Here is a 23,249-nt window from a genome sequence, read left to right on the forward strand (position 1 = left end):
TAAATTCTCTCGCTGCCCATTCCTTGCTTGTTTGCTTCAAGGGCATTTGGACCCAGAAATGGCTCATGACATCACCCTTAAGAAGCGGATCAGTTTAACTTAAACGACTACCAACCACTGCAGCTGAAGCATGAGAAACTATTTTAGAAGCTGTTCCTCTAACAGTCTTAGGAAAATCCAGACTCGAGATATTAGAAATATTTCTAGAAAATACACCGATTGACCAAATTCCCATAAATATAATCTACATAGGCAAACAACACACAGGTTTTGTAGCTTATGCCAATATGCTTTGCTGTGTTATTGAGATTCGATCAAGTGTTATCACAGTAAATTAACACCAGTTTCTGAGTACTGAGGCTGATTTAGCCTCTGTGATTATTTTTAAGACACATAACAGGACGCACACAAACTGACCCACATTTATTTCAGTGGACACAGATCCTGCCACCTCATATCATTTTCTACTGTTGGTGTAACCCAATGAGTTACTGTATGACTCAGGATCGCCTCTTCTCTTTCACAAGGATAGAAACACACAAACACAGACTTTCAACACTGTCCGATCAGAACATCCACGACACCCACACAGAGCAGAACTACTCATTTCTTACATCACACTTATCACCCAGCCTCAAACACTTCCTCTGGGAGTTGGACAGCTGTTATCTTGGGCCGCCAATGTCATTGTCACACAAGTAATAGGAACCTAGTGCTCACTTTCAGCCAGCCACCCCCACCCCACTTTAGCTCCCCCCCGCCTGTCAAACAAAGGAAGTTTTCACAGAGAGCAATCAATATAAAATGAAACCCTGTCTAGATTGTCAGCTTCCTATTTCTTGCCTTCCCTTCTAGACCTCTGTATTCAGATAAGGCCCGGGAAGCCCTAGGTTATCTGAAGCACTGCACACAGCCTGTCAAGCTCTGACCCTCAGCTTGTCAACGGGCATCCCACGAAAGTGTCAGGGAATGGGATACAGGTGTTTCACCAACACAGGAGCTAGTGGTGGGCAGAAAAGAAACTGTATTTCTTATGCTTGCTTACTTGGTCTCTGCGTTTTTCATAGGAGCCGCTTCTTGGCTCACAGCAGAAATCTTAGCGAGGCTACATTTCCTATTGCCTGAAGTATGTGTGACAATGAATATGTCACTTTCGTCCTTTGAAGCTGATGTAAAATGCTATCATATCTTCCCACTGTAAATTACTGTTAGTAATGGATAACATAGCAGAGATGGAGCTAGAATCCACTAAAATACTATGTCATGGACTTCGTATCAATAATGAAGCAGACTGCCATCCGCATTGCATACACCAGCTGTAAGTTTGTCCCTCGTGGCTGGCTTGTGAGAGCAGTGAAGCCGAGGCGGGCAGCAGTGCAGCCAAGGTCACGAGGTCATGGCTGTGGTATGCTCTCTCCAGGGCCGGAGAGAGGTGCTGCTCTGCCAAAACCCCTCCGAGATCCGGTCTGCCGGCCTCAGCCATCTGCACAGAGCCCAAAGGAGGAAGCAGCAAAGGGAGCAGAAGGGAGGAGAAGACGGAAGAAGGGGGCCCAAATACACGCATCCCACAACGCACTTTGCCAGGAAGCAATCCAGCGTGGGCTCTGTTTCAGCACAGGAAACTTCCTGCGGTAAGGTTAGAGAGCAATGCCGGGAGGCTTATTAACAGACAGCAGCAGCATGGAGAAAAAAAAAAAAGGGAGAGTGGAAACAGAAAGGAAAGAGCAGAGAGAACAGCAGTGGATTGTGTGTGAAAAGGTGACGAGGAAAAAAAAACATAAGGCAGATAAAACTACAAAAACAAGAGGACTAAACAAAGACATAAGAGAAGAAGGCCAAGCAAACAGGAAACAGATACGATGCAGTTAATGAGAAGGAGCTCCCAGAGCCAGACATCATAGTCAGTCCTAAAGTCATATGCATGCTCTGCGTTGCTCTGTACTGATCTCTGAGGATGTACGGTCATGGTGAGACTAAAAAGGTCCTTACAACAAGTCTTTGACAAGCTTTAAACTGTGTGCATTTTACAGCAGGATGGAGCACCATGTTACAAAGCAAAAGCAATCAGCAAGTAGCTCAGAGATGATCCAACTAACATTTGGATACACGGCCAGGAAGCTCCCCGAGATCCAAATTGGACTAACGATCTATAACCAATCCCTAAAGAGCAAAGGATGAGCAGAAGCCTACAAACTGATCAGCTTAGAACACAAAAAAAGCAAAAATCCAGAATGCCACAGAGTTTGAGAAGCTATGAAGAAGGAGTCTCCACACCATATATACTGGATACATAGGTTTATTTGCCAATAAAGGTCTTTGACACCCATCAACCTATATCATAAAAATGTATAAGAAATAATACAAACTAAAGCAGCAAAGTGTATGAAACACCAAATATGTGCCACCAAAATGAAGTAAATCAAACAAGCTACAGCCAGTCTGTGTCAAACAGCATTCCCGTCAGGATTTCATTCAACACAAGTTATTTGATTCTGATGGATTACACAAATGGGGCCAGGTAACTAATGAAAGCTGTTGTCAATTCACAGTAAGACTTATGTACCGTATATCAAAGAGAAGGCAAGAAGTATCATAGCAGTATTAAACAGAGCAGTACAGGCCGAGCCGACTTTATAAGAAAATTGGGACATGAATGAAAGGTGGCCCTGCCAAATTAATGCTCACATAACCAAAGCAGGGATTTTATATGAGCCAAACAATTCATTAATCGAGTCTTACTGGAGATGTTTTTAACTGTACCAGTTTCTGGTTTAGTTTTCCAAAGCTTCTCCGAGCTGCAGATCATTCACAGTCATCATTGTCTCTCATGTTTCTGTCTTCTATGCTTATTGAATTGACAAAAGAACACTTTGATGTTTTTTCAACATGGATAATTTCTGAGTCACATTCAAGTTTCATTTTCAGGATCTTGTTTTGCATCTCATATCCGTGTAATGTAGACAGGAACTGATTCTAAACAGGACAGGAAACGCTAAGACACAAACATCCTTCGCTTACTTAGAGGTGGAAAGGAAAATGGATGGCAATGGAGAGAGCTGCTTTGAACCTGAAATTCTGTTCCTTCGATACTTTCACGCGCTATCTGGAGACGATAAATTTGTCCTTTTTGGTCGTTTTCTGTCAGAGAATCTTTAACAGATTTGTTGCGGGAAGAAAATCAATTCCAGCCCCCTTGTCGCTGGCCTGCCTTTGCCGACTGCATCTCAGGTTAACAGTCTTCATGAGAGCGTATGCTTGCGTTTACACTGAGTAAAACCCTCAAGCACGACAGCAGCAGGATCTCAAACCCTCGACTAAACCGTGGGCTCCTAATCCTCTCTGATGACACATAATTTTCACTCAGTGGTTTCTCAGGCCCCCGCTAATGTTCACTATGCACACATACACACACGGAGCTCACAAGTTGCCAAGGCAACTCACGAGCGCTTGGGATGAATGAAGGGAAGAGGAGGATGAGATCACTGGTATCTTGTTTCGTTGTTGCGGTACAGAAGCCCTCAGCTTCCCCTCTCAGCCAGACGAGTTAATGAGGTCCGTCCTGCTGCGAAGCTAAAAGGTCCCGTCCAGAATCACAGATCAGCTGTGTGCGTCTCACCATCGCTCACATTTCTGCCTCTCCTGCTTATGGATTTCTCACCTGGCTAAAAACTTTGACAACCGTCTCTTTTTTTTCTTCTTGACTAGCTAAAAAGAAAAAGCTTCAGATTGTTACCCCTGTCCCACAGCTGTGCCACTTAAGCTGTCTTTTAAAGGATTATCATTTTGTCATTAATGGCTGTTGTTTTGTTAGCAAGCTTTCTCAAGCACCATGACTTCAACATAACTACTATTTACTTATAATGTAAAACCTCTGAATAGTAGCGTACCACTATTAACTTTCTGCGACTGACTGTAAGTACAACCATGCTGTTGCCCGGAGTTAAGGGTGTTGCCACTGTGAAGAGTTCTACTTAAAATTTGAATTTAACTTTGTCAAACTTAATGCTACAGCTTTATAGTACTGGCCCAAAGCCTACTGAGGAGAAGTACTGTGTTAGAGCACCAGATCAGCGAGAGCTAGCTTTACTTTGTTTCAATCTACCACTGCAAGAGAAATTAATGAGCTTATTGCAATTTTTTTTGTAACATTGTAAAACATTACAATGTTACAACTTACGCCAAATAGGACACAAATTGCAATACCATTCACACACAAACATGCTGTAGTTAAATCCATGGTATGACTGTATAGAACAGAACAACAACACATTTAGGAAAATCCATTGCATAAGTTTAGCATTTTCAAGCACTTTCTGTTATTATATTTGGACAATTCAATTTGATGCATTATTGTGTTACATTTTGTGTTCCCCGTTTCTAGTTTGGTTGCTAGATACAAGTCTCTGTATGAGAATGCCAGAATCAGTTTCACTTAAAATTTCCATTAGAGGAAAAATAAAAGAGAATAGAAAAAAAAACTGTTGCTATTTATTGATCCAAAGTTTTCTAAAAAAGTTTTATGCATTCATTCCAAACAATTGACAAACAGCTGCTGACTGAATGTGTTTAGTCATGTTCGAGCGTCATCACATTTTGGAGGGACCTGTTTCCTTTCTCTTCATTTGTAAAACTGGAACCAAATTGCTTACATGCTATATTTTGAGTCATAGTAGGATCTGAAAGTCAGGTCAGATATTATTTTCTGTCAGAAACTCCAGACTTTCAACAGTCTAGATATATACAAAAATACACAACTGATACACACACTTCTCAGACTGAGAATTTCAGCTTGGCCTGACCTGGATGAACTATAACCAAATAAACAACAAAAGAACGTACAACCGCATCAGTAAGGCTGGGACTTTGCTCTTAAACTCAGAGCTCCTTAGTCACTCAGTTCTTCAGTAAATGTTTGTCTTTTCTCTCAAAGCAGAAGTAGGCGGATATTGGTTTTGCTATCTCAATGGAGGAAAGGTTTTCTTTCTCCAGACAGTGGAGGAGGAGGAAGGAGGAAGGAGGAGGCGGGTTAGTTGTGACCTCCTGACACCCTGACTCAGGGACATGTGGATAGAAGTGACACGTTTTCTCAGTTACTCCTCTCACACACACACACAGCATCACCCCCTCACTTTCTGCACCGTACATCAATTCCCTGTCAGGTGGGTGCGGCAGGGAAAAATCCACCTCCAAACGAACACACACACACACACACACACACACACACACACTTTTACTTTTCAGCCAGGAGAACCAACCCCCACCACCTCTCATATTCATCCTCTGCTTCCTCCTCCGGCATGCACAAGCCTGTCCCCGTCCAGCAAAACTGGACTTCATCCAGTCAAAACAAACATAAAACAGATCATCAATCACACTTAAACTTTTTATGGCCAGGAAGTAGCACGGCCTGTTTTTGATAGTTTGTTGTTAAGCACAGGAGCAAGCCGGCTCTTGTAGGCTAGTTCCTGAATTCAGCGTCAACTGCCACTCTTCCTTTTGTTCAGAAGCCAATTTTTTCCCTCCCCTCTCCCTTCTTTTCTTTTCTTTTTTTTTTGAAAATGCAGGAGCTTCAAAGACGTTTGTTAACTAAATCAAAAGGCTCATGCTTGTCTGAAACACATACACACCCTGTAAGCACACTACTCCTGTTCTTCTTTGCATGTGGAGAATGGGAGGGCAGGATTTATCCGTGTCATCATATCTAATGCAAAGTGCATACCTTCTTCTTTTAAAATGAGACGGTGTCTATTTGCGAAACCTCAGAGTCGTTTGCATCAAGTCTGTCGCTCCTGAAAGCAGTTTCAGTAATGACAGAGAGTTAAAGCTCAAACTACACAGGGCCAGTCACAGATTACATTTTGTGTGACCGTTAATGTTGACTGATTTAATCTGGAGCAATTTGTCTTTTTCCACACTGCAAAGCTTAATGAGTTTTAGTGACAGTTGAAATCTGTCGAATCATTAGGGTTTATTGCCGCTTCCATCCTCCGCTGTGGTTTTTTTTTTTGTAAGTACTGGTAAAACACAAAAAGCAGGAAACCTGTGCCAACACTACACAAAGGTGGGGGAAAGCGTTTATTGTCCTCGAGCAAGGTGCATATATGTCCACGCGGGTGTTCCCTGGTAGGTGTGTGCATGCTTTTCTTCTTTGTGACAAACATAACAGAGCAACGGCTGCCTTTCCAAGTAGGCTCTCATTCCACTGATGAACTCACTGCATAGTCTTAGAGACTCACCAACGGTAGTCCTTGCTACCTAGGTGAATTTCTAGGAGCCTGGTTATGTTTATAGGGGCCAACTCACTACATGAGGGGCCATTATAAGACTCAATACTGTAGCCTTGGAGTCTGCTCAACCCCAGGGACAAGGTCCTCTCTGAAGTGTTAAGAGCTAGAAAAGAAGGCCAATGGAAATTTTTTGGAGACAGCTCACCTCTTAGCCTTTTTGCTGAGACATGAAATGTCAACTCCAAAAAAAGTGTATTAAGACTACCATGATAACTGAGAACCTATACAGACATATGCCCTCTCTGAACAAGCATGTGAATCAGGGATCGCAAACCTGCGTCTCTTTTGCACAACTTTGCTGCATCTCCGCTGGATCCCTGCGGCTTCGACCAAACAGCAACGAGATGACGGAGTTATTTTCAATAAAAGTTGCAAGAAGTCTTTGCAGACCCATCATGTGTAGGTGTATAATCACGCCTCAAAATCACGTTTTGAGCCAAGAAAACCCTGGAATTGTTCCAGGAATTGTTTGGTTTATTTTTTTTTAATCGACAGTTTCCATTACTTTTGTTCCAAAATTTAATAATTCCAAAGTTTAAGTACAAAATTCTTATAAACACCTTGCCCCAGTCTAGTCACATGTGGTAAAAGATTTTAACTATTTTCACCTATTAGTAATACTTAGATGCTAATAATACAAGGGTCGAATACATTTTGGGTCAAAAATGACTCCAAAATTGTTCTTCTGACAATAAGAAACCTGCTCCTTGAACTTAATGGTATCAAAAATCAGCATTGCTCAGCAAGCCAGCTGTTAGGGAAGAGCTGATGGGATGAAATGCCACTAAGGTGCAGTATAATAAAATTGGGATCCAGGTGAATAAAGGAAATAAGCTAAACTAGTCTGTATTCAAAAAAATTATTCTTTTTTTTTTTTTTTTTAAATATCAACTCTGCAAAGTTTCCTTTTAAAAATCATGAGTCATCAAGGTCAATAGGTCATGGCCATGCTCAACATTTCAAAAGAGCCCAATCACGTCCTGTTTGGCAGGAAGTATCTCCCAAACACAGCGTTAATAAAAGCACATGGAAGGAATTTCATTAACTGGACATTTATCCAGAGGAAATGCATTCGAGTCACGTGGGCTATATGCAGCTGAGATTAACACACAATCGGTGTGTAAAATGTGTGTGTTCGTGATGTTTCGAGTAAAGAAAGCCCACCACCACCACCACCATCGCCTTGTTTGAAACGCCATGTGGAGTGTGTCGCGGACAGGAAGAGCAGGGGGCTGCGCTCAGCTCACTCGCTGGCATGTGAAAACAGTTTCCCTTTCAGAAAAGAAAAGAGAGGAGTTAAAACACGCACATAGACACACACAAACACACACACACACACACACACCATCAACAACAACATTTATTCAGGAAGCGCCGTCTGCCCACTCAGGAAATTCCTGAGGACAAGAGCTGCTTCCAGGGGCAGGAAATTTCCCCTCAGAAAGACCAAACACACATGCACGCACACGCAGACACACACACACACACACACACACACTTTGTGACACCAATTTCCCCACAGCAGTAAAATGGGTAATATACCACAAAGTGAGAGAGAGACCAAAGGAAGCTTGTGGGGGATTGCAGTCATGCATGGTAACACACACAAACACATACACTTAGTCATACACACGCGTCCCCCCTAACACACACACACACACAGTATACACCTACACTACCTCTGGCAAGCTTTGCACAAAGACACAAGATTCACTCACACTCATCCACCCACTCTTCAAGCACGCATAGTGCAAACCCAGCTGTGAACACACACACACACACACACACACACACACACACACACACACACACACACACACACACACACCAAGGAAACCAGCCAGCCTTGTTTCCATGGACATAGAGGGTTTTTTTAATCATCGGGGAAGATATTTCTACTGTCGCAGCCAGAGTTCTTTTGTATTTAGTGTTTGTTGTAAAAAATAAAATAAATAAATAAAAATAATCGGCGTGTGTCACAGACCTTTAAATAATTCACTGTTATCTCAGTGACTAGACCCTCATTTGCGTCATTCTCAGAGTATGTAGGCGCCATGTTGGCCAATACTGCCTGGGTTGCGATTGAAATAAAAACCAAACAAATTTAGTTCATTAGTTAGCATCTGCATGGATTCATTATGTGTGTGTGTGTGTGTGTGTGTGTGTGTGTGTGTGTGTGTGTGTGTGTGTGTGTGTGTGTGTGTGTGTGTGTGTGTGTGCTTTTACAACTTGTCTTGCCTTTCACACAAACTAAAGAAAACAAAAGGACATGGATGGTTGACGGCACTCCTCCGCTAGCTGTTTAAAGCTGCACATTTGTCTACTGACAGACTAATACTGCTGCATTATTCCTTTAATGGCTTGTTTTAAAGCCAAAAAAGAATCGAGTCAATTTATGTCTTCTCAAAGCAAAGTCCAAGCATTTAATTGACACATGCTCCAACAAAGCATGTCTCTTTCAACCATTTACTGAAAAACTGTAGCAGGGTTTCAACCAACGCAAACGTGTTTCCGTGCAGTACTGAGCGTTGTTCAGTGATGTTATGCACTGGTCAAATGCTGATTGGACGACAATTTGGAATAGACATAGGGAGCAACGGCAAAGATCACCAGGAATGGAAGAAATATGAAAAATACATCAAAGACCAGGAAGTACAACTCAAAAAGCATAGAACTTTGTGTTCGTATGTTATAACTTCACTGTTAATTATTCAAGCTTTAGCTGGGCTTTTGATAAACAAATTCACCCAGTTTTTTCCATAAAAGCAAAGACTAGAGATAAGATTTGAAATGAATGTACACAGTATAACTTTTTTCCTTATAACTAATGCCACTATATAGGATATGCGATATGGGTAAAAGTATTGGGTCACACCTCATAATCTTTAAAATCCAGATGTTTTAGTCCTTTGTCCACAGGTGAACAAAATCAAACACCTAGCGAATCAATCTGCCTTTACTAATATTAGTGAAAGGGTGCGTCATGAATTTCAGCATGGCATTGTATTAGGATACCCCGCTGTAACAAGTCAGTTCATGAAACTTCTCCCCTCCTAGATATTCCAGGAGCAGGTGAAAGTGGTACTGCAGCCTTATAGTGGATTTAGCAACCACAGCAATAAGGTACCAGACCAAAGTTATACACCTGGGTCACTGGGTACTGAAGCACATGGTGCATAAAAGTTGTCAAAGCTTTGCTGATTAAATAACTACAGAGCTCCAAACTTCCTCTGAAATGAACATCAGCACAAACAATGTGCACTGGGAGCTTCATGGCATGGGTTTCAAAATCTAAGCAGCTCCTGTAGGCGTAATGTGTTGTTGTATGTAAAGTCTTCAAAAATAAAATAAAAAACTCACAAACACCACAAAAGGAATATTGTAACGGTTTTATGGTTTGAGAATCACACACTTTGTACTGGTATAATTCTCATGTCCGTGTGGCATTTTCAAAGCTAAAGGTAGAAGATTATCTTAGCATAGCATAAAAACTCGAAATATGGGGGAAACAGCTAGCTTAATTTTGTCCGTGGCAACAAAAACACCTACCAGCTCAGTCACATCCTTGTTCGCAAAAACACAGGTTGGAGTTTTATTGGCAGCTAGGTGGGTATAATAACTTCCAGAAATCATGTTGCCAACAAGTGGTTACCAGGCAACCTTTGCATAAATCAGGAAGCTACTACCACAAACAAGATGGAGCGTGTTGATTAGCGAGGTTTAGAGTTGCTGATAGATTTTGTTAACTTTGAGATCTAAACAAACTACTTTTCCTCTGTTTACAGCGTTAAGTTAAGCTAATTAGCTCCTAGCTAAAGTTGTATATTGAAAAGATGGACATGAGAGGTCTGATTTTCCCATCTAATTATCAGCAAGAAAACCAATGAAAAGCACCTTTAAGCTTGGTCAAAGACTATGTGTGTGTATCACTAAGGCTCTGTTGTCTCAATGGCAGTTATTCTAAAGGTCACTTGAGACTGGCTTCAAATAAGAGTCAGTGTTTGTACAGCACCAATTGAAATACACAAAATTAAGAGAGTAAATAATTCAATAATAATAATGTCTATGGCTTAATATAAAAAATTTAGGGTTTTTTTTGTCTCCATGAGTAATCTTCTTTCACTTCTTTTAAATGAAATATATGATATCACACAGCTTGCTGTGCAATACCAGCAGAGTGGATTTATTTATTGGAGTGACTTTTAGCATTAATTAGCCTATGACTTGCTAATTAAGCTTACTAGCATTAGATAATAGCAGTACTGCAGGCTTTTATCTATACATGGTCACTCAAGGGTGCAAAAAAGACTATTTAAGTTTCAAAGTAGTGGTTCAAATAACAAGGAATGACATCATGATAGCCACATCTATCTTTTATATACAAGCTATGATTAGGTCAAACCTGCCAACTGAAAGAAGCTTCAAAGTGTTTTGACTTTAAATATTTTCAAATATTTTATTTTCATAGTTTTTATTTTCTACATTTAAATTCTGCTTATTCGCATATTTTATCACATCAAACCTGTTAGCATTTCAAAACTAAACCTGACTGCTTTGTATGATGTCACAAAACATGTCATTAAACATGTTGTGCAGACTTTAAAATCCAAACATGAGTGCATCTTCAGTAAATATTAATTGCTTTTTTTTTTTTTATCCCTTTATTTAGTTCGCTTTACTCCAGATGTGTGTTGTGTCTTTACATAAATTTCTTTTTATATTATGCCAGCATATAGTTACAACTTGACGTTTTTTGGCCCAAAAATGTCTTCATAATGAATAAAATTCATTCACTGACATAGACGATGTTTTAACATACTGCATTTGGTAACGATTTAAACACATTGTGTTAGAGTTTACAGTGTACTGCAGTGATGTCTGACAGAAAGGGTTAAAAATTGAGCCTAGTAGCATTCTTTAGTGTGAGGAGCAGGCTGCAACTCTCCCCGATCTAATCCACTTCCTCCCCAGGAAATGGAGAAGGCGGATTTCTGCCCACACTGCAATTTCCTCCCTCATTCTTTTTCTTTCTGTCTTTTTTTCCCCTCTCCTCCTCCGCTCTCTCCTCCTCCTCCTCCTCCTTCTTCTTCTCGCTCTTCCTTCCCTCTTCACCCCTCCTCCCCCCACCCTCAGAATAAATCTCCCTCTGAGTGCGGGGGTTAATGGATGACTTGTTTTCCAGCACGTGTGTTTATATAGCAAGGAAGAGAAAGGACGAGCAGAGGTGTTTTAGACCTTGCGAGCCGTGACAAAGACGTGTGGCTGGCTGTCTGAGAGAGGAGAGTGGATCCCCTTTAGCAGCAGTCATAAACTAAACACTGCAGAAGAAAAAATGAAAGACGACCTGCAGATGTCTGAGTCTGCGTGAGCAACTGTGCTTGACATCTGATTAAAACAGAGTTCGACTTCCACATGTCTGCGGATGTGAAGTGACCCATCAGTTTACTCGACAGGAAACCCAATGCGGACCTGTTGAGCGTTCTTCCTTTTTCTGCAACAATACAAAAGAGGAAGTGGGCTGAGGGAATTTCCTGTGCATCTCATCCAGCTTCAGCCTGACACCCAGCCTAACGCCCCGCCAAGAGTCCTGAACTTCACACCGGCTAGAGAAAAACTAACTGGTTAAATATTGACATGTGCACCAATGAAGCAATTCAGGGTTAGTCTTTGAACTGTTAGCCTATCTCTTGGCACAGCGCCAACCCCGCCCCCTCTATGATTGGGTAAGCAATGAATGAGCAGATGCAACCAAACTCTAGTCCAGTAAAACTGTGAATGTCACCCAGTTGCGTCACCAAGTTGTTCCCAAATATATTTCATCAGACTTTCTCCTTTGCTGGTTCAAATAAAGCCGGCTAGTCACTTTCACCTTGCCCTTCACGTCACGGCTCTGGAAAGACTAGGCTGCGTCAATGCTGACCATGAAAGGTAGATGGAAGCTCTTCAACTGGTTTCAACTGATACGAACAGAGAAGGAAAGACACCCAAATGATTTTTTAAAAATTAATGCTTCCACAAAAAAGCCGCCTGACTCATATCTCACAAATATGTTCACATTCAGTCTACTTTACATTTAAAGCATCACAATAAATGCAAAAAAAACCAGAAAAAAAACTGAAGAGAAAAACTTTTTTTCAAATAACAGAATCCTGCTTTTCCTGTTTTGAATTGTGACTGAGTCATTCACGATACTGCACGACATGTCCATGTCAAAATGTTCTGATATCCGTTTTCTATTTGTGTCAAAATAACCTTTCCTCACCATTCAGTGATACAGTGATAAATGCTGATAAAGGGTGTCCAGAGACCACGAGAGCCATCTGCAGTGGCTGTCAGCACGTTAGTACTGTGGCTCAAACCGGACCCACCGTCACCTCAGAAACACACCTTTAGAGTTTCAGGACTGTATCCTGCATACTCGCAGTCTGGAAGCTTAATTGCTACAACCGAATGATGTAGTCCAAGTTATTCTTTTTAGATTAGTTCCCAGTCTGCTCTGCTCTGCTACAGCCAGTGTTTCAGGGCTTACTGTTTAACTCATATTCAGAATAAGACTTACAATTTTGTGACAAGAAACTGTTTATATTCTACGATAAGATAAATGATGATCAGATTAAAGAAACTGTTTTTTTAGATTAGCATTTCTGCCTTTGCAGCCAAAGCACACTCTGATACGGCTGATCAATACTGCTGGATACAAACAGAAGCAGAAACAGAATGTTCTGGTACCAAAAACCTTCTATGCTGCCTATTTTGATTAGCAATAATCAAAATTATAAGAAATGCAAGTTTGCCAACATTACACACAACAAGTTTCAGGGTATAGAAACATAACATAACCATAGAGCTAGCAAAGTTAAGTTACAGAAGTTTTCTTTCAACAACCTCATTTTAAGTTATTGAATGACACCTTTTGCACACGTGCTCATACACTGCGGGAGAACTAGCATCGGCCAAATCAATAATGATAACATCATTATTAATAACTGAACATTGTGTATCTTGTACAACTCAGAGATCGGCTAAGTATTGGCATAAATGCAACAAAGCTAACTTGAACGTGAAAGACTAGCTGGCTAACTGCCCCCTGTGATATAATGTTAGCTAGTGTTACTTATCTTACTTGCTAACACAGGAAAACTTCCTGATATCCAGCATACCATCTATAAAGCTAGCTAACCAAAGGTTTGTAATCCCTTTATAGAGATGTCTTATATGTCTAATCTCCGCATTTTAAAGTAGTAGATTGGCCACCTGTAAGCGTGCACAGTTTTTTAAGATAATTAAATAACTAAATGTTTTCATATTAGTAAACACTTTATCCTTAAGCCACTTGGTGACCAAGGACTTATTTGGATGTTGCGTTTAAAGATGTTTAAGAAATCATCTAATTGAATGATCGGGGAACATGTAAAGTAAGGATCTTGTGTATTGAACAGACTTAATTTAAACATGGTTCCTTATATTGTATGTTCTCTGGTCCATATTGTCTGTAGCTGTTATTGCAGTGCAGAAGGTCAGTCAGCTGTGCTCCAGTGGAAGCATGTGTTATTAAAAGCCTGACCCCAGATCTGCTTCAGCGCCTCCCAGCTAAGAGACACAGCATGACCAGCTCAGCACTCATGCAGTGATAATAGCGAGTGTGCTGCCCTGACTGGATGTGATGAGTTTTAACTATTTTTATTTATTCATGTCCTCACTTTGATAGTCCATTACTTCTGCTTGCTGACCTAAACTCTCCGATGCCATCACCTCCAGAAGTTAAAACTGTGTCAGCAGGAGAGAGAGAGAGAAAAAAGCTCACCTTGACAAGGGATTTTTGAACAAATTATGAGGACAACTTCAGATCTGGTTTCCCAGATCATCACTTAGGACCAAGCGGAAACATTTCCAGAGCAAGATACCAAAAACACTGACAAAAATCAATCTGTCCTGTTCAAATGACCGGCTGATCGATGCATGTGGGAGTGACTGGTCATCCTTTTGTGTGTGTGTGTGTGTGTGTGTGTGTAAGCAAGAGAGTGTGACTCACGCAGGTGCGCAGGCAGCCTGGCAGGCTCGTCCTCCATTCGGCTGGCTGGCCTCGCGGCGGGAGCATGGACGGGGGAGGAAGTAGAGTTTGGCAGCGGGTTCGCGGAAGGACTGAAAGAGCTCCTCTCCTGCTATGAATAGACACAGAGACACAAAGCATGGCTCACAAAGCTCTGCGATGCACCGGCCCTGAACCCAAACAGCACCACGCCGACTCGCCTCACCTCGCCGTGCACCCACACTAACGGCTAGCCTCGGTACACAGAGGAGACTGTGCGCCTGATAAACTGATGCTCTGGCCAGTTGAGCTGTGAAGTCACTTTCTGGACATCCAAATACCCAGAATGCCATGCATGCTTTAGGACATGTGTTGCACTGGACTGAGTTATGGTCCTAAACTAAGCAATACACTGACGGACAAGATGTTGACCACAGACTCTCCTGCTCTTGGTTGTCAACGACCACAGTGGATTTACATCAGAAATCATGTTTTCTGTTTAAAGACAAACTGACTAATCTATGTGGTTTTTCATGGATTAAAGATTCAGAAACAGTTAAAAATGGCACATATTTGAACAATGACAGCTTTTTGGATTTTAAAAGCATCATCTTGAAATTGTCCAGTATAAACAGCATTTCTGGTTTTCATTTTTACTTCATGAGTCAAAATGCGAGCATTACTTTCATTGCTGGACTAATCTAGAAAAGAATGAATCATATCAACACAGTAGAGCAATAAAGTTATGTTGAAATGCATGACTTTAACATCATGCATTTGGAGTTTTCGCTGTTTGCAAGGAAACAATCCTTTTCAGTGATTTCTGGGAATTTAGACACTCTACACATAAATATCTTTAGATAATAATCAGGACATAATTAACACAATTGTTAGTCAGCGTCCTTGTATGGACATGCAAGCGAATTCTGTGTATTTGCTTTGTTTTCTTTCAGATGGTTCACTGTGGTTTGCAAAAGCTTTAAAATGACATAACAAAATGATGTCTTATTTCCTTTCAACACAAAAATCCTTTTCATGGTTAGTCAGTACATAGGTGAGACTTTCAAAGATCTGAATAACATGAACTATCGCCTAAGAATTTCTCAGTCAATAGTCAGGCAACAATGGGAGTTTTTCACTGGTTTCTGCTGCTTGAATGTAAAGATTTTGTGCATTTTTATGAGAAATCTACAAGGTTTGAACTCTGTAAATCACACTGCTTTGATTGTATTAATACCACTGTGCAACATTAAACGGTTAAAGCAGCTGTATTCTCCACGATGCTCTGACGTTTTAAGACACTCAGCCCTGCTGCTGTTTATGGCGTGCATCGAACGCAGGCTAAAAGTATGAGGTTTTCCAGTTAACTGTAATTTTCTGTTGACTGGTTTCCTTTCCTGCAAAGCATGATTCCACCTTGGTTTCTTGAGGAAATGAAGCTCAGGGTTTTTTTTAGTTAGTTTTTTTTTTTGTTTTTGTTTTTCTTGCCGTTTCACCTTCCAACCTGTTGTCACCACCCAGCTACTTCGAGACCTGCACAACAACTACATGTACCAGGAATTTCCTGTGGAACCCCAGCAATAATCTTCCAGTCTTCTATTTCCTCGTCTCAGAGGCAGAAGGCCTTTCTCTTGACATTCAGCTGTCTAAAAATTCAGCTGCCTGCGTCTTCACACAGCTTTGCCTGGGTCTGTGAAAACGCGACCTCTGGGACCAACGGAAAGTGATTTGCGACAGAGCCGAAGGTGAGGGGGAGTCGTCCTCTCTCGCTCTGACGGTAAAAGTTCTCAGAGGGAAGTTCTGATCATTCCTCGGCAATCGTGCCCTGACATCAGACTCAGTAATGAGCAGACATCCCTCACAAACAAAACATTGTTTTTCGTTTTCAGTTACTGGACAGTGCGCATTGCTTTGAGCTATTTCAGTCTGACCTTGGCACCTCAAATAATATTTCTATTATTACATGTCCCAGTTACAGTGATAGACTTGGATTTTTGACTAACGTCCAAAAATAAAAGCACAAAGCCAGTTTTAGTGTGACAAAAACAATAATCAGATCAAAAAATTGTTGCAGGTTAATCAGCTATTTTTAGCATTCAGTCTCTGCTGATCAATATTGTCTCCTTGTCTTCATGCTGCAACCGTGTATCATCTTCATTAACGATTAATCGATGGATCACACAGATCACAACATGCTCTTGGAAAGCACAAAGTGGGTTTAAGCTGTTTACACCTAGTATGACCACCGGCTACAAAAGCCAAAATATTAGAGACGCACTGATATATCAGCTGATATTGGCCGCATTCACCAAAACTGATGGCAGTCAATGACATTTACTTTTATCATCAGTTTTACATTATTATGCTGTCGTCAGACATTTAGCCAAAGTCTTTATAGTTCCCTTATTTCTTTTGAATCAATAGCGATATTTGGCGATTTAAAGATTTTTAAAAATGCAGTGTGCCCTCTAGAGGTCACACTACGAAATGTCAACACTCACAACACGTTTCTCATCTTTAAGCTGTGTACAAGCTGTGGGTATTCAAAGTGCAGAATGAATATAAGCTCAACTTTTAGGCGACCAGTAAAAGTAACTATCAGTGAGAACACAGAATACCAGGAGTGACTTATAACCTGGTAGTGAATGCATTAAACGCTTACCTAGAAAACTGGAGCCTGGAATGTCCACAAGTAACCAAGCGCCAGCTTTAAAGCTATGCGCAATAAGCAAATCACTTCCAGTGCGGACACAGCTTCAATTTTTCTTTTAAATCAGCTGCTTTTAATGCGAATTCCAATAGACCAGCAAATAGCTAACTTAGCCCAGTATAGGCCAACAGATAAATCGGTTGGTATCTAATTTCTTCAGACAATAATTTTATTCCTTTAATTTTATATCCTTTTTAAAAAGGATAAATAAAAACAACACAAAACACACAAACAAAAACAGAGTAAACACTGGCCTAGCATCAGTATCGGTTTGTTGTTTGCAGTTAGCTAGCTGTGTGTTTGTCGATAAAATAACTGTTCCAAATTTGTGTGAAGGCCTTTAAAACATATAAGTTGCTTTTTATAAATATGTCTCTTCTTATCCCAGGGAATAAAAAACACTTTTTCAATAAATATATAAAATATCGGTATTGGTATCTGTATCTGCCTAAAATGTCACAACTGGTGCACTTTATTAAATGCCTGCATTTGCCTGCAAACAGTTGCTATCAGAAAAAACATTTATTTGCATTGAATCATGTTGCATAATGATGCATGCACCTCTAATGCAGCCTTTGCCTTTTTTATGTATCTGTTTTTGATTAATTCCTCGTCGTTGAAAAAGGGAGGAAAAATCAACCATTCCCCCTCCACCGTACAGTCTTTAGATGAATAGTTCAGTTCAGCTCTAGAACAAGCGTTTGCTTATCCATTAAGTCCTGCTTCAGATGCAGTCCTAACACCCACCTTCAGCTCATATAGTTAAAGGGGGGAAAGCTTTTTTTTACTGATGCTACAGATACATGCAGGTTGCAACTCGTTCGCCCCCCGATCTCTGCTTACTTTTTTTTGGGGGGGGGGGGGTCGTCGGTAAGTCACACAGTCACACAGTCACGACTTCTTCCAATCATGAGCAGAGTGGAGGCGAACTCAGAGCGTGGAGCCGCGAGCAACAGATGACTAGCAAAACAAACTGAATGGCGCTGTACAGCAGTCTGCGGGAGGTGATACAACCCTGGCGGCTCTATCACACGCAGCGGAGACTCAAACCAAACAGTTGAAATTGTCTCCTGAAGACAAACGAGGGAGCGCGTTAAAAGGGGAGGGTGAGCGGACGGTGTTACCTTGTTCGCAGCGGAGGAGGATTCAGACATTATCTCCAGTCAACTTCTCTCCACTTTTCCGTCGCGCGCTGTTCTTTATCTTCTTTCCTTTCTTATAGAAACCCGCACAGCTGCAGCGCGAGCGGCAGCCCGACTGCTCGGCTTGTGTTTGTGGGAGAAGTTGTTTTTTTCATGTAGCCCGCTTCTTTTCCCTTTTTTTTTCTTCCTCCTTCCTTTATTTGCTGGCCGGGTCCATAGCGTGGTCGTCGGTGTGAAAACTTCTTTTGTCTGCGTGTGTTTTCCCTTCACATGTCGGCAGCGCGCTGGTTAATAATCCCTTCCTGGAAGAGCGAGACCGAAGAGAGAGAGAGCTCGGCGGACACCACTCTCTCTCTCTCTCGCTTTCTCTCACTCTCTCTCTCTCATTGATCTGGACGTGTGTAAAACGGCGAAATGACGTGAATTCCCAGCATTGAGCCTTGCCCCCTTTTAAAGGGAAACCCAAAGCAGGAAATCGCAGGCAGGTCGCGTTGCTACACACACAACTGCAGGCGAAGAGGCTAAAAAGACAGACTTGTTTTGTTTTTTTATTTGCCTTTTCTTTGAAATCAAAGCTTAAGGCAAATGCGGTTACACAAAATGCTAAAGCCTCACGCTTTAATTAGGCAGACGCAAAAATGCGAGTGAGCGTAGAAGGAATACATGGATTTAATATGAGATGAATTAGTTCACATTTACTGTAAAATCACTTCTGCTTAACTCATACTTTTTAAATCCCTTGTGCGAAAGGTGTGACTGTAGTAATACTATAAGAAACAAACATAAGACTAAAAAGAATTTTAAAGTATTTGTTGTCAAGTGATTCAAAGAACTAGGCCACACCTCACTGGGCTGTTTTGGGGGTTTTTTATGTTTGCTTTTTTAGCTTTATGAGAAAAAGCATATAGACTGTATGTTGAAAATGGACACAGCTACCTCAGAGCTCTGTGTTTGGAAAAAGAGATGAAAAACAGGATTTGTTTGGTTCTAAGCCAAAACAGCATTCTGCCTCTTTTATTTTTGCCTAAAATCATCCCTGCATTCAGTGAGTCACAAATACACAACATTGGTAGCACAGATTAAAAGATTTACGGTTTCGCTACCATTTAAGCTCAGTGCTAACTCAGGTTAACTGGAGATTGCTGGTGCTACTCTGACTTGAGGGGGGCTTTCCATATTGAACTCAGAATTTCTAATGTTTTCGGACTACACCATGACCTTAGAACTGAAGAAGCTTCTCGGATGAGAGGTGAAACGTCTTCAAGCAACTTAAAGAAGTCCAGATGCATTTCTTTGCAAGCTCCTTTGACTACGATGACCTGGATGACTGAGAATCTTCACAGACACACCATGATATGTTACGTGGACCGTGTGTTCTACTTGCATTCTTTCCAATGGCCAGCAGGGGGCTACTCCTCTGAACGGATATTTAGAGATTTAAAAATCTAATATGGGTTATGATGACAATGCAGTTTGAAAACAATCTTGTTTTAGTGTCGTAACTTATTGTGGCTTACTCTTTTACACTCTACTCCCTTGGTTGCAAATTCATACCATTTAGCTCTGAAGTCAGATATTGGAGGGGGTGTGATGTAACACTGAGTTAAGAGCAGTAATAAAGTCAAAAAAGCAAGGAAATGTGTGGCTTATTTAGCAAGTCACAAATGCCTAAGATTAGTGGTGCACTTTTCAAGTATTCCAGCGTTATTAAAGCTTACGTGCACTCCTGTGATCTTCTTTTATTAAGTAGGCATTGGTGCTGCTTTAACTTTCCTAGATGGAAGTCCGGCTTGAGTGAGCATTCCAGCTGAATGATTCTGTTTTTCAAATGGGACGCACCAACAGAGATCCCCTGCACCGTGACGTCAGTAAACACATTTTTCTGATGACTTTATGACATTCATTCTGTAAACTAAACCTGTAAACTAAACTAAACCTGCCTGCCTGGTGGCCTGGATCTCCGACTACCTCACCGACAGACCACAGTATGTCAGGCTGAAGGACATCACGTCTGACACTGTGGTCAGCAGCACAGCAGCACCACAGGGAACTGTGCTGTCCCCTCTTCTCTTCACCCTGTACACCTCTGACTTCTGCTACAACTCTGAATTATGCCATATTCAGAAGTTTGCAGACGACACAGCCATCATGGGGTGTATCTGGGATGATCAGGAAGAGGAGTACAGGAGTCTGGTGAGGAACTTTGTCGCATGGAGTCACACAAACCACCTGCAACTCAACACCTCAAAGACTAAGGAACTGGTTGTGGACTTCGGGAGGTCTAGAGCAGGTCCACTGCCGGTTCAGATAGAGGGGGAGGAGGTGGAGGTGGTCAACAAGTACAAGTACCTCGGGCTGTGGGTGGACAATAAACTGGACTGGTCATGCAACACAGAGCACCTGTATAAAAAAGCCCAAAGCCGACTGTACTTCCTCAGGAGGCTGAGGTCTTTTAACATCTGCAGGAAGCTCCTGAGGATGTTTTACCAGTCGGTGGTTGCTGGAGTACTTTTCTATGCTGTGGTGTGCTGGGGGAGCAGCACAGCAAAGAAGGACTCATCCAGGCTGGAGAAACTGATCAGGAGGGCTAGCTCTGTGGTCGGCATGAAGCTGGACACTCTGGTGACAGTGGCAGAGAAAAGGACACTAAAGAAACTGATGGACATTATGGACAATGCTGGGCATCCTCTGCACACGGCCATTAACAACCAGAAGAGTCTGTTCAGTGACAGGTTGCTTCTCCCCAAGACAAGAACTAACAGACTTAAAAACTCCTTTGTCCCACACGCCATCAGACTGTTTAACTCCTCTCTGGAGGGGAGAGGGAGGGGAGACAGGAGGACAAAGGAGGGGGGAACAACTAAGCTGTAGTGCCTCTTCACCTCACTGTGCAATACTTTTGTAAATAGTCAACAGTGCAATAGACTCAATACTTGAAATGTGCAATTCACTTGTATTTTTATTTTTTATTCCTATTTATTCTATTTATCCCCTTCGTATATTTTATTTATATTGTCTCTGTATTTATATATATATATATGTGTGTGTGTGTGTGTGTGTATATATATATATATAATATTCTGTAACTCTGTAACTTCTCTCGGTGCTGTGCTTTTTTTGGAAATCGAATTTCCCAGAGGAACCCACCCGAGGGATTAATAAAGTTCTATCTAATCTAATCTAATCTAATCTAAACTAATCTAAACTATAGTCATTGTTAGAGTCATTAGAGATTCATAGATTTACATTGAAAGGAAGCATAAGTCTAAATCAGTTATCAGGCAGTATCTCTTGCCATTTTCTACACATCTTCCTGCTGAACCCCTAGTGGTATAACCGGTTTGTGAGTGTTTTCTACAAATTCTTGGCTGTTGCTCAGTGAAATCTGATGGCGACAAAGAAGTCAAAAAGTGAGTATTGAACCAAACACCTCCATGTGATCGTGAGGCGATTGACTTGGCACCCACTCACCAACTAGCTGAGTGGTAGTAAAGCTTGAAAAATGCAACACAAACTGGAAACAGAGGATGTGTGCATTCAAAATGTGCAACTTTTACTTAGATGGCAAATGGTCTCCATTTCTGGTTTGTCTTGCACTTTTCACAGTTTCACTACCAACGAAAGATTTGACTAGAGCCAGACTGATAGAGGATTTTTAAGACCAATACTGATATTTAGCGCTTTAAAAATCGGATATATCACTCACTGTTTTTTCTTTGACACAGACACACATATAGTTTCCTAACATTCGTTATGTCTTGTTGTTTATGACTTTTTACAAATATAGAGTGACAGTGAAAAATAATCTTCTTTTATTTATTTATTATTATTTATTTTAATATCGGTCAATTAACATCCACGATTGATATAGCCTCCCCTACCAATATATCGGTAGGGGAGGCTATATATGTTCTACTGGCAAGTGTTTGCTTATAAGTTGGTGTCTTCCATTCAAACTGTGGGTTCCAACATTTTCCTAGCAAACAAAACAAGACCAAAAAGGGTTTTCGCCTGCTGGTCGGGGAATACACTTCCATTCAAAATGGAAGGCAAGAGTGGTTACCGATCATATCACTGGTGGTCAAACCTCAGGGCACAAACTGGGTATGTGTAATATGAAGTAATGACAAATACACTGGTAATTAACACCACTCTGCAGTTGTCCTCAGGCACATAAAATGCTCAGCCTCTTTTTTAATCAAGTCAAGTGTTTTGATTTCATTTGGTTCTTGAATATTTGGGTTAGCAGTCCAAAATACTAGATTGAACTACTGGATTTACTACAGTTGGTCATTGTTATTAGTCATCTGTAAGCACTAATAGCTTGTTTTTCTGCCCCCAGATAATCAAAATTCAGTTGATATTGAAGAAGGAAACCGATCGATTATATAGGATATAGTTACTGTAAAATTGGTTCTTTGAACCAGGTAATGTCGTAATCAAGTAAGGTGCTATGCATCTTAGACTGTTGACCAAATGACTATATAGTAGGCTACTTAACCTGGTCATTGTGATCCTCTTGGTCAGATTTGTCTGTATTCCTTTATGATACTAAAGAAAATGTTGCTTTTTCAGAGTAACAAGCATAATAGTTTCTGGTGGCAGCAGATGGTGGAAGAAGTGACAGGCAATAAAAAAGGAGGGGGGGGGGAGGAATGGAAAAATCACTTCCAACATGTTTATACTCCTCGGAGTAAGGGAGGGGGACAGGAAGCAATGAAGCTGGTGGGGAATGTGCTGCACGTTAACAAGAAAATGCAGATGAGTGATGCCAGGGAACTTTAAATGTTCCTCCTGCAGCTGGAGGCGAAGACCTGGTGAGCTGGTTTCCAGTGCTAATGAAACATATCCGTTATAATGTGCTGGAAGTTCATCTAAATGAGAAAATCAATTTAAAAGTCGACAGTAAATTTTTACATGAATTTCCGGTTAAAATACAGCACATATTGATTATAATAGGCAATAAGCCCAATCCTTCTTTTTGCATGTTTGAGATGGAAACAAACTGCAGGCAGGAGCCGTTCTGCTGCATGTTTCAAGCTGGTGGGACTAACAGATGGCAATAATGGGATTACAATAAT

At 41.1% G+C, this 23,249-nt stretch overlaps 1 protein-coding gene across 2 annotated transcripts in view; it reads right to left on the reverse strand.

The window, feature by feature from the left end:
• Positions 1-18,552, reverse strand: part of etv6 (ETS variant transcription factor 6) — a 28,811-nt gene extending 10,259 nt beyond the window's left edge. Inside the window, exons 1-2 of one of the 2 annotated variants that reach the window (XM_005733093.2) lie at positions 18,151-18,552; positions 14,320-14,446 (exon numbers count right to left, since the gene is read on the reverse strand). In XM_005733093.2, coding sequence (XP_005733150.1) covers positions 14,320-14,446; positions 18,151-18,180 — 157 coding nt within the window. In that variant the 5' untranslated portion in view covers positions 18,181-18,552. Of the gene's footprint in view, positions 1-14,319; positions 14,450-18,150 lie in introns of both variants that reach the window. The other variant, XM_005733092.2, reaches the window with a different exon arrangement.
• Positions 18,553-23,249: the final 4,697 nt, after the last annotated feature.

This window comes from Pundamilia nyererei, unplaced genomic scaffold, assembly GCF_000239375.1.
Source record: "Pundamilia nyererei isolate P.nyererei 1_Seehausen unplaced genomic scaffold, PunNye1.0 scaffold00050, whole genome shotgun sequence".
NCBI lineage: Eukaryota > Metazoa > Chordata > Actinopteri > Cichliformes > Cichlidae > Pundamilia > Pundamilia nyererei.